General features: G+C 49.0%; 1 protein-coding gene across 8 annotated transcripts in view; it reads right to left on the bottom strand.

Moving 5' to 3' along the window:
- The window catches only part of CFAP251 (cilia and flagella associated protein 251), an 80,136-nt gene that overhangs the window by 21,409 nt on the left and 42,265 nt on the right, over positions 1-16,462 (bottom strand). For all 8 annotated transcript variants that reach the window (XR_010933369.1, XM_067700972.1, XM_067700971.1 and 5 more), the window contains 4 exons: positions 14,880-14,994; positions 14,087-14,250; positions 8,579-8,669; positions 8,226-8,369 (listed from right to left, as the gene is read on the bottom strand). Coding sequence is in view for 7 of the 8 variants with exons in the window: in XM_067700972.1 (XP_067557073.1) it covers positions 8,226-8,369; positions 8,579-8,669; positions 14,087-14,250; positions 14,880-14,994 (514 nt within the window). In the remaining variant the exon portion in view is untranslated. The remainder of the gene's footprint in view (positions 1-8,225; positions 8,370-8,578; positions 8,670-14,086; positions 14,251-14,879; positions 14,995-16,462) is intronic.

The raw sequence follows: 16,462 nt of genomic DNA, 5'->3' as shown, positions 1-16,462 counted from the left end.
CAGAGGTGAAGCAATGGCAAAGGCACGTAACAAATGCCATCAGTTTTTAAAAATGTAATTTTCACCATGACTATGATCTGTTCTTTTACCATCATAAAACCAGTAAAGATGAATATGTGCTTGTTATAAAAAATGCAAACACTGGAGATGTAAAGAATAGAAGTAAAGTGCTCTACCATTCCCCATCCCTCAGCAATAGCCAGTGTTTGATGTCCTGACTTTTGTTTGCACTAAGACCAGTCAGCTGGGGTACAGACCGCGGCCCCGAGTGGCCGTGCACGCTTCCTCATCCCCCTAAGCCTCACTGTCCTGGTTGGTAAAATGGAGATGATAAAAGCGTCTTCTTGCCGTGAGGACTAAACGCCAGGGGGGCTGGCACGGTCCTTGGCTCTCAGCGAGCGCTCAAGCGAGAAGGGCTGGTCTGCTGTTGCCGCTGTTGGTGTTATTGATATCATCAGCTGCATTCTTTTTTAGTGGCCGCGCAGCATTTTAGTATTTCTTTCTTTAGATGCTGTAAGTGTGACAACAGCAGTGCTCCCTGGAGTAGGGTTCTCAGTGGACCAGGAAGGCCTCCTGACAGCAGTGGGCCATTTCTCTCACTTTCAGGATGGAAACACCTCGTGATATTTATGCTTCAGAACAAATCCAACCCACCGAGGACCTTTCTTCAAAGTGCAAATTTCCCAATTCCCCTGGGGTCTTCATCAGAGCGGAAACTGTGCCCATGACCGTTGGCTCAAATTTCTCCTCCTCCTACGGTGGGCGGCTGTGCCACCTGGCTACGCTCCCTCCATCCCAGCTGGGACTGCCGTTTAGCCACAAAGATTAGCACACAAGGCTTGGGGAGGATTTGTTCGTTTATCTTTCTGGGTTTTGTTCTGAATACAAAAGCAATACAAGCTACTGCTTGTAGTTAAGAAAAATTAAATTCTACAGAAATGCATGTATGAGCCTCCCCTCTCCCCGGCAATTTACAGCCACGATGGTCTTCTAAGGAGAGTGGATGCGACTAAATGGGAAGTTTTTTCATTTGTAAACCCTAGAGATGGGCTTATACTGCAGATTTGGAAATAGAAGCTAAGAGCTGAACTGGCACGGCCAGCAGAGGGACGGGAGGGGGTGCTCCTCAGGGAAGGAAGAGGGGGAGCAGAGCTCGGTGGGGGGTCAAGACCAGCAAGGAAGCCCCCCTGGGGGTGGTCATCGGCACGGGGGAGAAGGTCTAATGAGTTTTAGGTAAGCTGCTGCGGAAGGCGGTTATGCGTGAATCCTTCTGGTGATTCCCAGTGTTCCAGGGAAGCTGTCTTGTGTGGGTGGGCTTTCTGTGTTTGTGGAAAAGGAGGAAGATGCTGAGTGTCATGTCTGGAATGAACTGGAGTGTGCACACGCACACGGGGGAGCCCCGAGGCCAGGAGAGCACGAGCCCCCAGGGCAGCCCCGAGCTCAGACTATGGGTGGGAGCCAGGGCTGGGTTCCAGCTGGTACCAGAGGCCCCAGCTGACGGGGGTGATATGTAGAAAGTAGAGAGTAAAAGTGCTCACGGATCCCGTGCCTCAGAGGTCAGTGTCGTTAAAGGTTTGGAAGAAGTTCTTTCAGTTTTGCTAGGCATATATGAGATCTATATATTATTGTTAATGAAATGAGGTCATGCTTTACATACTCTTTTGCAACTTTCCTTCTGTCCTTTAACAACAAAACCAGCACATTCTTTCTGAGTCAAGAATCATACGTCAGGGACTTCCCTGGTGGTCCAGTGGTTAAGAGTCCGCCTTCCAATACGGGGGACGTGGGTTCGATCCCCGGTTGGGGAACTAAGATTCCACATGCTACGGGACAGCTAAGTCCATGCGCCGCAACTACTGAGCCCACGCGCTCTGGAGCCCGCATGCCACAGCTAGAGAGAAGCCCGCGCACGGCAACAAAGAGCCCGTGCGCTGCAGCTAAGACCCGAGGCAGCCAAATAAATAAAATTAAAAAATAAAAAAGAGGACAGAAAAAAAAGAATCATAGGTCAATTTCACTGTTTAATAACTACTGAGTGTAGGTGTGCCTTACTTGATTCACCCCATCTCCTATTAACGGACCTTAAGGTCGTTTTAATTTTTCACTATTACAAACTATCCCGCAGTACATCACTGTTACACTTGCCTGAGTTTTCCTGCAGGATATACTCCTAAAAGCAGAATTGCTGGGTCCAAAGGTAAGCACGTTTAAAAAGTTAAGTGATTATTTCCTCTCCAAACCCTCCTAAACGAGGCTAAAGCTGCTGAGTATACCAACTAGTTAGGGCTACTATTCATTACTCTGAGATCAAACAATAATGTCAGGGATTCTGTCTTCCTTATTGTTTCTGCAGTCAAACATGACTGGTGAGCATATCGTTCATTCGTGTACTCGTCCGACCAAGATCTGCTGAGCCTCCACGATGTGAGCTCTTGCTGGGCACACACCTCTCTGCCAGGATTGGCCTCAATTTATAGAACTAAGTGGTCGAACTGCTGTTAATTCATTGCAAAAACCCATCAAGAATCTATAACGCTCTGCAAGCTAAATAGAAACATAGCCACAAGTGACCAGGGGACACACGTGACGCACAGGCCCCAACACGATATTCCAAGGTCCCGGGGGGGAAAATATATCTGTAGAGCTGGAAGATGACACTTTCTCATATGTGAAATCAGCTATACAAACTGTGAAGAGCCCTAACTTAGGAACCCAAACTTAGGGTTTATAACATTATAAACATTGAAGATCTTTCTTTTTAAAAAAAAATGAAGATTTGTAAGAGCAGCCCACCTCACCTCTTTGGCTGTGTTCTGCAGAAGATGGGAATGGTTAGGGATTCTTTGGGGAGGGTTACATTCTTGTGTAATTTGGCTTCAATCTACCACACTGACTAGATTCAAATCCCCAAGGCAGTTAAAATGACGTAAGAAAAGATATAAATAATGTAGAGCCTTGGGGGGCTGGCTTGAGTCTGTGTTTCTAAGTCTTTCAAGTAACCAGGTGTGAAAATACTCTTATCAGCGGCACATACTTCTTCATGCCACTTCTCGGGGGAGGGGGAACAGCTGCATCTTAAGAGGAAATGTTTCATTAACCATGACGAAGCCTGGGTTTAAAAGTTTCAAAGCCCCGAAAACATTTTTATTAAAATCGCTATAAATCTGATGGAAACTAGAGATCAAAAAGTTCTCCCCTCGGAGCTTCAGATATAAACTAATTCATCAGCGAACAGTGTTTGCACTCAGATGTGGCCACATCTGGATCGGGGGCCTTCAGAAAACATCTCCAAAGAGTAAATTTATTTTTTAAGTGGATTAAAAACCCTGGACTCCAGGGGACTTATGAAGACACTGAGTGGGGCACTGAAACCCCTTTTTAGCAGCTGGTGGGGGGGGGACACAACAGTCAGTGACAACCTTGCAATGACCATTTTAATGTGGGTAAAATAATATTCCATGTCACTTTATAACATTTGTTGCAGACTAACCTTTTTTTCTGGGTACTTTTTTTTTTTTTTTTTTTGCCACGCTGCGTGGCTTGTGGGATCTTAGTTCCCCAACCAGGGATTGAACCGGGGCCCTTGGCAGTGAAAGCAGCGAGACCTAACCACTGGACCACCAGGGAAGTCCCTCTGGGTACTTTTTACTCATCAGCAAGATTTCGATAGGTTGTTAAGCTTTATTATTTTTGGCCAATGATAGGACAACGGAGTGAGCCTTTGGTAATTACACTTCTTACTTCTAGAGGAAGCAGAAAAACCACAGCCACTCTGTGCCACCCTCCTCCTTCAGCGATTCATGTGGCAGGTGGGTGACAGTCACAAAGGATAAACACCCAGAATTCCCTTATCGACAAAGCAGGACTGCAGAGGACACATTTACACGGGCCCAGGGTTTAAAATCAAGAATCCTGAGCGAGAAGGCTGCCATCAGCATGATGACTTTCGGCCATTTACATAAAGTCTCTTTACCAGACAAATCAAGAAAATAAAAAACTGATTTTAGAGAGGGTATTATAAACAAAGATCCACAGGGTCACAGAGACCTTCATCTAAAGGCCTTTTATAATCACACATCCAGAGACGAGGACAGGATGGATGGTGGAGGTATTAACACTGGATGGTGTTTTTTCAAACATTTAACATGTGCCCTGTACTGTACTAATCAGATACTCATTTAATCGTCACAATAATTCCAGGGGCTGGGTACTACTATTAGCCCCATTCTACAGATGAGGAAACTGAGGCTTAGAGAGGTTCAGAAACTTGACCAAGTCTCACAGCTGGCGAGTGGTTATAGTCAGGAGTCAAACCCAGAGCCACCTGACCCAGGAGCCTGTGCTCCCAGCCGCTACCCAGTGCTGCTTCCCTAGTAGGAAGGCTTGGATCTGCAGCCATCAGAGAGAGGCTCCTGAGTGCTTACAGGAAATGTGAGACATCTGGCTCATGATGGCTTTTTTTTTTTTTTTTTTTTGCGGTACGCGGGCCTCTCACCGTTGTGGCCTCTCCCGTTGCGGAGCACAGGCTCCGGACGCACAGGCTCAGCGGCCATGGCTCATGGGCCCAGCTGCTCCACGGCACGTGGGATCTTCCCGGACCGGGGCACGAACCCGTGTCCCCTGCATCGGCAGGCGGACTCTCAACCACTGCGCCACCAGGGAAGCCCCCATGATGGCATTTTGGTGAGTTTCATATGAATATGATCCTTAGACACTGCAGGTAGCAACTGAATCTTTGCGGCACTGTGGAGGAGGGCCTCTTCCCGGCTGGACTACCAGGTAAGGGGCAAAGTGGAAAATGCAGACTCCCAGGCCCCATACACTGAGATTCTGATTGGCTAGGTCTGGGATGGGGCCCAGGAATCTGATTTTTTAATAAATGCTCCAGGTAATTCTGTTGCAGGTTGCCAGTTTGGGAAACAATGTTCTAAGGAACATGCTTTAGAAACACAGCTCTAGGGAACACTTTTATGTGGGTCGCACAAACTTTACGGGTAGTTGCTTCTGTTTCTGACCATATACTTTTACAAAATGAACACTGGTCAAAAGACCTTTTGAGGAGCTTAAAGAATCCCTGACTTTTTTCTTTTTTTGGCTGCGTTGCGTCTTTGCTGCTGCACGCAGGCTTTCTCTAGCTGCAGCGAGCGGGGGTTACTCATCGTTGTGGTGCGCGGGCTTCTCATTGCTGTGGCTTCTCTTGTTGCAGAGCACGGGCTCTAGAGCGCGTGGCCTTCAGTAGTTGTGGTACGGGGGCTCAGCAGTTTTGGCTTGTGGGCTGTAGAGCACAGGCTCAGTAGTTGTGGTGCACGGGCTTAGTTGCTCTGCGGCATGTGGGATCTTCCCGGACCAGGGCTTGAACCCGTGTTCCCTGCACTGGCAGGTGGCTTCTTAACCACTGCGCCACCAGGGAAGTCCCCCTGATGTTTTTAAGGTACTCATTCAAGACTCAGCTGGGTTTATGGGCTCTGAAAACTCATTTCTCCAGATGCTACTTGGAGAATAAAAGTCACCTTCCAGTCATACTTGGAGCACCCAAAAAAAGGTGATTCTGGGTAGGCCACTGAAGCCAAGGGAAATGACTGGGACCACAGCTCACATCACTAAAATGTGCTCGGACACCTAATGTGAACATTGAGTCTTAGCTGGGTTTCAGGAGTTATGTATGTTTGATGGTGAGCTGCAAAATGCTACATTTCTGGAAAACTATTTGGCAATGGGCCTTAAAGTTCATATTCTCTGACCCAGTAATTCTACTTCTAGGACTCTGACCCAGGAAAATAATCAGAGAAGTATGCAAAAACCATACACAGAGATGTGCATCACAGCCATGTCTCTGACAGCCAAAATACTTCAGACAACCTATGTGTCTGTCAACTGGGGAATGGATCAACTGAGTATACAGCCTTTCGAAAGCATGTTGTCTATAGCAAACCAAAAAGCTTCTGCACAGGGCTTCCCTGGTGGCGCAGTGGTTGAGAGTCTGCCTGCCGATGCAGGGGACGCGGGTTCGTGCCCCGGTCCGGGAGGATCCCACATGCCGTGGAGTGGCTGGGCCCGTGGGCCATGGCCGCTGAGCCTGTGCATCTGGGGTCTGTGCTCCGCAGTGGGAGAGGCCGCAGCAGTGAGAGGCCTGTGTACCGCAAAAAAAAAAAAAGTTTCTGCACAGCAAAAGAAACGATCGACAAAATGAAAAAGCAACCTACAGAATGGGAGGAAATATTTGCAAACCACACATATCTGATAAGGGGTTGATATCTAAAATACATAAGGGACTCACAACCAATAGCAAAAAGCCAAATAACCCACTTAAAAAATGGGCAGAAGACCTGAATAGACATTTTTCTAAAGAAGATATTCAAATGATCAATAAGTACATGAAAAGGTGCTCACATCACTAACCATAAGGGAAATGCAAGTCAAAACCACAATGAGCTATCACCTCACACCTGTCAGAATGGCTTTTATCAAGAAAACAAGAGGGCTTCCCTGGTGGCGCAGTGGTTGAGAGTCTGCCTGCCAATGCAGGGGACACGGGTTCATGCCCCGGTCCAGGAAGATCCCACATGCCGCGGAGTGGCTGGGCCTGTGAGCCATGGCCGCTGAGCCTGCGCGTCTGGAGCCTATGCTCCGCAACGGGAGAGGCCACAACAGTGAGAGGCCTGCGTACTGCAAACAAAAACAAAAACAAAAACAAAAACAAACAAACTCACAGAAACAGAAACAGATTGGTGGTTGCCAGGGGCAGGGGGTGGGGAGTGGGAGAAATGGGTGAAAAGTGGTCAAAGGGTACAAACTCCCAATTATAAGATACACATGTCCTGGGGATGTAAGGTACAGCATGGGGGCTCTAGTTAACAATACAGTACAGTATATTTGAAAGTTGCAAACATAGTAGATTTTTAAAGTTCTCATCACACACAAAAAATTGTAACTATGCAAGGGGATGGATGTGTTAACTAACCACGCCGTGGTAATAATTTTTTAATTTATACGTATATAAAATCACTATATTGAATATCTTAAATGCACACAATGTTGTATGTCAATTATATCTTAATAAAGCCAGGGGTAAAAAGCATATTATCGAGGAATTTTCACCACATGCTCACAAAACAACAGTTACTGAGAATGTTGCTATACACGTATACATATACATACACACGTACTCTGCAAAACGTTGACATATATACCTATATACACCATATAATGACAATCCTTTGTTTATCTATATCTAAACATAAAACAATAGAAGGAAGTCCACCAGAATGTTAATAATGATTACCTCTGAGGCATTTCTATTTTCTTCTTTACAGGTCTATTTTCTAAATCAGACAAAGTTTTAAAATTAAGCTATATCCTTTATAAATCAAGTTTTCAGAGAACTGTTAATGAAATGGGAAATGCGTATTACATAATATCAAGTGAAAATATAGGATAAAAATATATATTCAATATGGTACCCATTAGTTTTTTTAAAATTATGTGTGTGTATATATATATATATATATATACACACATTATATATAAATCAATCCAGGAAGATACCAATAACTGTTGTCTCTGTGTACTGGGATTATAGGTAATTATTTTCTTCATTCCACTTGTGTATCTTTTCCAAACTTTCTACGATAAGAATGTGTTAGCATTTCCAGTAAGAGAACCCAATCAGTTGCATTTTAAGCCCCAGTTTCCACGAGGACCATTTCCTCTGGTCCCTGTTGGGAGCCCCTTACAGATGGGGTGTGCTACGAGGCTCTGAGGAGCGGCTGCATCTCCTGAGCTCCATCCGCAGCCCAGGATGAGCACCCACCTCGCAGGAGCAGCCCATTCACACAGGCCAGGTGAATGGCAACTACAGGGAAAGGATCACAACAGCGAGCATTTACTGAGCTCTTCCTACGTAGCCTACTCTGTGCCAAGTGCTGTGCGGGCACCAACTCTTTGAACTGGATGAGGCTGGTCCTCATGTAGCTAGGGGCCTTCTGTCTAATTCCAAAGCCCATGCTCTTACCAACATCAAACTCTGGTAAGGAATCCGCCTTACAAGAATATCTTTATGGCAAGTCTGTTTCTAAGCAGTGCATCTGCTATGCCCAGGACCTCCTTTCTGATCCATTTACGTAAGAATAGTGTTAAATTTTTACTTTGACCTATAATGATTGCTCCCTGAGGTCGTTTTTATAAATAACACATCGCACGGCTGTTCTTGTTTTCATTCTACCTACCTTCTCTTCCGATGGGTAAAAGCCAATTGCTCTCATGACAAAAGGAAGCTCCGACAGGCAGATGTGTTCCGACACCTTTCTGGTCTCCATTGTATCAATACCTTGACTACGGAGCTGAGAATAGTAAAAATAGTCTTCCAGCTCCTATGTGGAAATGAAGTGGAAACACAACATGCATTTTTGGCTTAAGTCTGAAGCAGCCATTTAGACTTCAAGGACATTTCTAGAAAGTACATTTTAAGCTCAGTGGGGAAAACAGCTTTGGCAAAAAGCAAGAAGGTTAACCCCGGGCACATCTGTTTTACAGACTTAACTAGATGTTACCAGGAAGTGTTTACTCTGAGGATAGTTACCCTGTAGAATTTTCCTTCCCTGCCACCAGACACCAGACCATAGAATGGGGTCAGGTCTTCGCCCCCAAGAGAAACTGCTGCCTCCAGGGCACTAGAACAATGAGAGAAACATCGTTATTAGCCAGCAGTCAGTCAGGAACACAATGCACCGCAAGGCTGCCCAGCTGCGGACCTCCGGAGGGTATTACAGCGAGGATACGATTAGGGTCTCTGTAAACTTGTTAAGTAAATTCCCTCCAAAATGAAGCTGCAAATGGAAAATTCAATTTCAAGTGTGGAACCCGGTGGTACAGGGCACCCGCCTTAATGACGATGATATTCTCTCGTGGATGACAGGGCAGATGCCTGGCAATTTGTCTGAAATCTCTGGGGGGAGGGAGGGAGGGAGGGTGGTGAGTCCACAGTCTCCCCAGTGGCCCTCCTGTAACTTTAGATCTGCATGTGACCAGAGCCAGAAGAATGGGACGTGGCACAGGTGGATGGCCGTCGCTAATTGCTTCCATAAAAACTCTGGAGGCCGCAAGGGACCCACGCCAGTCAGATAAAAATAGCCCTCTGCTCTCTAACACAGGGTCAGATTTTTCCAAAAATAGGCCCTTTAAGTGGTAAGAAAACCTACTTTTTGTATGAGGCTGACTTTACCTCATACAAAATGCTAATAATAATATGAAATCATCTTAATAATCCACTAACTGGATTTTTGCTAATCAGACCATTAGCCGCTTTGTAGGGTTATTAAGACACACTTTGTGCAGACCATGGCGGGGAAGTGGTTATGTATACAGAAGCTGGAGTCAAAGGGACATGCCTGTGAGCCCTGGCTCTGCCACTTGCAAGCAGGGTGATCATGGGCAAGTGACTTAACCACTCAGGGCCTCAGCTTCCTATTCTGTAAAATGGAAATAATTACAGGGTCTGCCTCAGGGGATTGTTGTGAGAATTAAAGTGAGTGCACAGAAAGGATTCCACATGAAGCCCTTTATTTTTCTCCTGTGATGAATCTTTGTTGAGGTGTGGGGTTGATGCGAATCCCAGCCCCAGCACATTACTCCGTAGCTTGGGCAGATCACTGAACCCCTTGGAGCTAGTTTCCAGATCTGTACAACAGGGATACCAACAGTGCCTACGTCACAGGATGGCTGTGGGGACACATCAGACAATACATGGAAAGCCCAGGGCCTGGCTCAGGACTATGATTACTGTTGAACTGGGTGTTGAGGTGCACCTACAGCTCTCCTGCAAGAGTCAGCCACAGAACAGTCCTCGGTCCTCTTGTCACAGCCCCGCACAAGCCCCACCCAAGCAGGCTGCGTGAGGTCCATGGAGCTGGTGTACTCTCCAGGTGGGCCTGGGGTCCAGGCGGGCCTGAGGACCGTCTCCAGTAGGGCTCAGTCTTCACCTGGCTCTTGGCTCTGATATTACCCATCGAGGCAGGTGTCCAGCTGAGAGGGCTCCCGCTCTGTGGCCTCCAGGCCAGGCCCAGGCCCAATCCCAACAGGCTCTGAGGGCAGTGAGGCCACTATTGGCCATTTGATTCTGAAGCAGGGCCAGGTAAAGGCCCAAGTGACATGGAGGAGCCTGTCACCACCTGGAAGGCCCCAGGGGACAGACTCACAGAGCTCTGGATTCTCTGGGAACGGTCCTCCAGCAGTCAGGACTACACCATGTCCCCTGCTTCCTGGCCACTGTGAGCTCAGCTGACCTGAGATAGAGGGACAGGGCTGGGCTTGTCCCACCAGAGCTGGGGCAAGAGACTCCCTCTCTCTGGTGTGAAATCTGGGGACTGTCAGTGGCCGAGTTCCCACTGAGTGACGAAATTCAGCTCTGCAGAGAGTGACAGCAACAGCAGAGGCAAGCTGAGAGCAAACGCTGAGGGCGGGCTGGTCTGCTCTCCCCGCAGTACGGTGACCCGAGACCCCAGGACCCGCTCGTAACTTCCCCTTTCTGCCTAAGTTGGGTTCTAATGCTTGCCACAAAAAAAGAGGTCATTGAGGCACAAGATGGAGGTACATTTATTGAAAACCTACTGTGTGTGTGCCCAGAAATATACTCAGTGCTGTGGGGAATGAGCTAAAGCCCAAGAAACAGTGAGCACAGCAACCAGCATATAGCAAGAGCCCAGTAAACGCTCCCTAGGGGGGGAGGGGGAGGGGGAGGGGGAGGAGGGAAAGCAGGGGGAGGAGAAAGGGCACCTAACCCCAAGATCTGGCCCTTCACTTCCCCGTGAGCTCAAACCAACAGATGGTCCTTACTTGCCAAATGTGTTAGAGTTGCACCTCCTACTCCTGGGCCTTACACACCATCTGTCGGGGCTTCAGACCAGGGTAATGAGCAGAACTGAAAGTCTTCCGGATTCACGACAAAAAAATTTATAAATAGACTTTACTGTTTAAGAATACATCAGTTTTATGTTTTTCACAGTTGTTACTGTAAATACCTTGTGCCTGTTCATGGATTATTTTATTCTAAAATATTTTGTCAAATGTGTATCAACCAAATTAAAAACAAAGGCTTTCATGTTAGCAACAACAACAACAACAAAAAAAAAAAGCGGGGGGGGCTTCCCTGGTGGCGCAGTGGTTGAGAGTCCACCTGCCGATGCAGGGGACACGGGTTCATGCCCCGGTCCCGGAAGATCCCACGTGCCGCGGAGCGGCTGGGCCCGTGAGCCGTGGCCACTGAGCCTGCGCGTCCGGAGCCTGTGCTCTGCAATGGGAGAGGCCACAACAGTCAGAGGCCCGCATACTGCAAAAAAAAAGGGGGGGGAGGGAGGGGGAGAGGAGGGGGGGAGGGAGGGGGAGAGGAGGGGGAGGGGGGAGGGAGGGGGAGAGGAGGGGGAGGGGGAGGGAGGGGGAGAGGAGGGGAGGGGGAGAGGAGGGGAGGGGAGGGGAGGGGAGGGGAGGGGAGGGGGAGGAGGGGAGGAGGAGGAGGGGGAGGGGAGGGGGAGGAGAGGAGGGGGACGGGAGGAGGAGGGGAGGAGGGAGGGGAGGAGGGGAGAGGGGGAGGGGGAGGAGGGGAGAGGGGGAGGGGGAGGAGGGGAGAGGGGGAGGGGGAGGAGGGGAGGGGGAGGAGGGGGAGGGGGAGGAGGGGAGAGGGGGAGGGGGAGGGGGAGGAGAGGGAGGGGGAGGGGAGGAGGGGAGGAGGGGAGAGGGGGAGGGGGAGGAGGGGAGGGGGAGAGGGGGAGGAGGGGAGAGGGGGAGGAGGGGAGAGGGGGAGGAGGGGGAGGAGGGGGAGGAGGGGAGGGGGAGGGGGAGGAGGGGAGGGGAGGAGGGGAGGGGAGGAGGGGAGGGGAGGAGGGGAGGGGAGGGGGAGGGGAGGAGGGGAGGGGAGGGGGAGGAGGGGAGGGGAGGGGGGAGGGGAGGGGGAGGAGGGGAGGGGGAGGAGGGGAGGGGGAGGAGGGGGAGGAGGGGGAGGAGGGGAGGGGGAGGGGGAGGAGGGGGAGGAGGGGGAGGAGGGGAGGGGGAGGGGACCGGGGGGGGTAGGGAGGAGGGGGAATAGCAATGGTAGAAATCACCACCCTCAAAACAGCGCTGAACATGGTGATAATATCCCCATTTAACAGACGGAGAAACTGAGACTCAGGGAAGGGAAGGGACTTGCCTCAGGTCATACAGCAAGTAGTAGGGGAGGTGGGATTTGAATCCAGGTCTTTCTGCTCTTGTCTGAGCAAGGCAGCAGGATTACAGGGGGGTGTGAGGTTGAGCACAAAAATGGGGGATTTTAAAACAGATGCCGGACAAGGAGAGAAAGAGGGTGGCCTGCCAGACAAGACAGGGGGAAAGATGAGGGAAGGGGTCTCCCAGGGGAAGTTTGAGATGCTGCAATGATAGTTTGGGGGCCTAGGAGTGCACTGGTTAAAATAATGTGAACGTGAGAGGACTTATCATCTTCATTTCACCCTACGACTCACCATCAGTAGATCTGGTAGGGAATTTTGTTTGTTTACTTGTTTAGGGTTTTTATATTTCTTCCCATTAGTGAAGCACTGAACATATTAAAACACCAGAAGCAGCAATGAAGTGCTAATTAGTTTATAATGATCTTTTGTCCCTGAAACAGATTAAACTGAAATTCTCAGAAGCCTGGACTCTGGCCATGCACAGGAAAGCTACTGGAAAGTGGGTGCTTTTTTTTTTTTTTTTTAAATCTCTACTAGTGCAGATCCCAAGATGATTGAGAAGAGGACAAAAACGAAAAAAGGAAGACTCTGTTCTCTCACCAGGGTGTTGCTTGCCCCATCAGTCCAGGTAACAGGCTAGTGTCCAAGAATTAAGCAGCTCATTCTGGGGATGTGATCAGGAGGTTCTTTTCAAGGGGAGAGCTCACCTCCAGCTTCTAAATTCCCAAGATCTGCCCTCTTAGGTGAAGGCAGAGGTGAAGGTCAGAGCTGCAAATGCAAACTGAAACCCCCGCGGTTCCAAAGCGGATTAACCTGGCTGTTCTTGCTCCTATTCAGGTTAAGGGGCGAAGCTTCGATGTCTGCACAGAAGAAGGATGTGCACGTGGCAGACAGTAAGGGGTTTGCTTTTACTGGGAGCCATGAATCAGGTTCGTTCTTTTAGGAAGCTTGGTGTCTCCCAGCTGCTTTTACCCAGCTCCTCAATGGGACCCTGGCTGAGAGGCAGGGGCTTGGAGAAGGTGGTCAGGCAAGGAACTGGCTCTGCCCTGGGGCTGCTCGCTGAATATGGGGAGATGAGAGGACCACCACAGTGGGTGCCCCCTTTTTTAGTAACAAAGATCCTGAGCTCATAAGCAAATGCCTTTATAAGGAAGAAGAAACAAAAGGAAATGATTAATTTGCTGAGTCCTTATCTCTGTGCTGTGTGCGTTACATATATCAGCCTACCTGATCCTTACAAGGATCCTGTAAAAGTCCCTGTTTTTACCCCCATGTACCCTCATTTCACAGACAAGGAATCCAAAGATCAGAGCTGCTAAGAAACCTGCCCTCGGGCCCACAGCTAGCAGAGAGTAGGCTTCAGATTTGAACCCTTGTCTCTTTGACTTCAAAGTCTGTGTCTCTCTGATGCTCAACCATGCAATTCTCCAGCCTCGCCCTAGGCAGAGATTCTCAGCTCAGGGCAGGGGGGTGAGAAGAGTAGACTGAAAATACACATTTCAAACGATACTCTTACTATTTCTGTAACACACTCTTTGGAGATTCAGGCTAGATCTCTCTAACTGGTGTGAATTTGCAGGCGGCGACAGGGTGAGAAGTAACTCATGGGGCCCGGGTGAACGAGGTGGAATCACATGGCCTCACCTGCAAATACCATGGGTCCCTGGGACAGAACAGTAACCTTTTGTCTGCACATTAATATGAGCGGGTGTCGCAGGGAGCACGCCAAAGGCAATGCCTGAGTCTTGGCTGTCTTTGTACCCGCAGGCCTAGCACAGTGCCTGGCATGTTGTAGGGGTTTAATACCTGTCTGCTGTTCCTGAGTGGAAAGAAGGGGTCTCCACTTGACACCCTTCTTATGGGGCCAAGCTTCTCGCCACATCACGTACCTTAAATTGATTTCCCACTGCACCACCGACCGGTCCTGCCCTCCTGCTGTGAAGGTGTAGCGGCCGTCATAGGAAACGTCCATTCCAGCCGCCCCGCTGGGGTGGCATATAAGAGCAGATGTCTTATGTGGGTTGCCATCAACTGGTAAGATCTGAAGTCCAACCTAGAAAGGAAGATGTAACTAGATATTCAGACTCAGATAACCGGGCCCCAGGCCGGGCCTGGCAGGGTCACCTGTAACCTCCAGATCTGTTTAAGGGAAGGACCTGTGTATCTAGAACCAGACATCTCAGTGTGTGAGAGCTGCATTTCACATGGCTGGGGCTTCGCATACACTGTGCCCTGCACGGTGGTCCCTTGGGAGAAGAGACGCAGGTTCCACCAGGGACACAGAAAGGAAGCTTCCCTCCTATCTTCATGGTCACATGTCCAGGCTTTTCCAGGACAATTCTGGCATCTTATGATTTTACGCCTTCCCATATAGATTAGTCATCAAATATACAACTAAGTGTAACTAACTTGTATGTCTTTATAAGATTTTTCCTTGTAAAGAAATCAGAAAAGAAAAACCCCTTGGTGGACCATGTGTCTTGTACTTTTGGGAGTAGAGAAAATGAGGTGACTCTTCTGAGAGTCATTCCCGCTCATTCATGGCCATTTTCACTGTGAAGCAGGATGGGAGTCGCGGGCTTGGCTGTGAAAGCCGGCGTTCTTGAGTCTTGAAATACCTGAGACTGCCTCCAGCTCCAAGTACACGGTCACCTTACGGGGCAGAGAGCAAAGGGCTGGTACCTTGTCCCTGTTAATAAACACCATGTAGCGCTTCTGAAGTTCCAGAGGGGTTTTCACTGGGAGGATTTGTATCTGCTCAATGGGAGATCCGTAAACTGGCCCGAGGAGTGTCTTTCTGCAAGAGAAAAAAGGAACGCTTTCTAAATTCCACAAATCCCAACGCAGGTTTTATGACTCACTCCCTTTCACGTTGCCCTATACTTTTTAAATTCTGAATTTCTTGTCTTGCTGCTCAGCTAAGTTCATTGTAAGAACCTCTCCCTCAACTGCTAACAGCGGCCGTAAATAAGGGGCAACAGCTCCAAACGGCAAACTCTCTGGGGAAACTCTGCTTGTGAAGGATGCTCTTCACAGCTGCGGCTCTGACTTTCCTCCTTGACAGCTGAGTGAAGGGAACATTATGCCTCGAGAACGTGCATGAGAACAAGGGATGGGAAAAATGCTGCAAGGACGGGAGGAACGTCAGCAGGGTGCGAGGAAACACCCCCATCCCCACGGCGGGGCCAAGACCTCAGACTGGTGTCCAGACAGCTGACAGCAGGTCTACAGGCAATGCGCGGATCCCCAAAAATCCATCTGCGCATCAAACTGTAATGAATCGCACCCTCGCAGCAGAACGACTTCTGAATTCAGACACTCTTACGCTAATTAGGAATCTGATCTCAGGGGAGGCTCCCGGACAGGACCTCAAGCCCAGAGGTGGATTTTCCCTGAAGCTGGCCAGACTTGAGCATCTTCCTTGCACACATACCTCCTGAGGCCTGGGAGGGGCACTAGCCACTTTTTATTCTTTTTTTTTTTTTAAATATATATTTTTTACAGTATATCCTTGTAGCTTATTTTAATTAATTAATTTATTTATTTATTTTGGCTCTGTTGGGTCTTTGCTGCCACACGCGGTCTTTCTCTAGTTGCCGCGAGCAGGGGCTACTCTTCGCTGCGGTGCATGGGCTTCTCACTGCGGTGGCTTCTCTTGTTGCAGAGCACAGGCTCTAGGCGTGCGGGCTTCAGTAGCTGTGGCCTGTGGGCTCAGTAGTTGTGGCTCGCGGCTCTAGAGCGCAGGCTTAGTAGTTGTGGCACACGGGCTTAATTGCTCCACGGCATGTGGGATCTTCCCGGACCAGGGATCAAACCCTTGTGCCCTGTATTGGCAGGTGGATTCTTAACCACTGCGCCACCAGGGAAGTCCCCACTTTTTATTCTTAATTTTATATATATATATATATTTAAAAAGAGGACCCACAAAGCCAAATACACTTCACACCCCACAAAACTTGGGTCTGCCCCAGGGTAAGGACGGTAGCTATTTCATCTTATTATATTTTAAGCCCCTCATCGTTTGGATGTGTTTTCTCCCCGTGTCCCCTGCACCCAGCCCGTGTCTGGTGGGAACAGGAGACGCTCCTTGTATGTCTCTCTTGAGCACCTCTCTGTGCCAGTCACCATGACGGGAGGTCGGGACTCGAATGAGTGAGATTTTGTTGCTAACCTCACAGCCTGGCAGGAACAACAGACATGGAAGCACCATGAGGGGAGAAGTGAGATGACAGGCAAATTCCCGGCACAGAGCCTGCACTGAGGAA

The sequence above is a fragment of the Pseudorca crassidens genome, chromosome 12 (genome assembly GCF_039906515.1).
Source record: "Pseudorca crassidens isolate mPseCra1 chromosome 12, mPseCra1.hap1, whole genome shotgun sequence".
In the NCBI taxonomy this organism is placed as follows: Eukaryota; Metazoa; Chordata; class Mammalia; order Artiodactyla; family Delphinidae; genus Pseudorca; species Pseudorca crassidens.
Note: the sequence above shows the minus strand (reverse complement) of the source record. Positions and strands in the feature narration are given on the sequence as shown.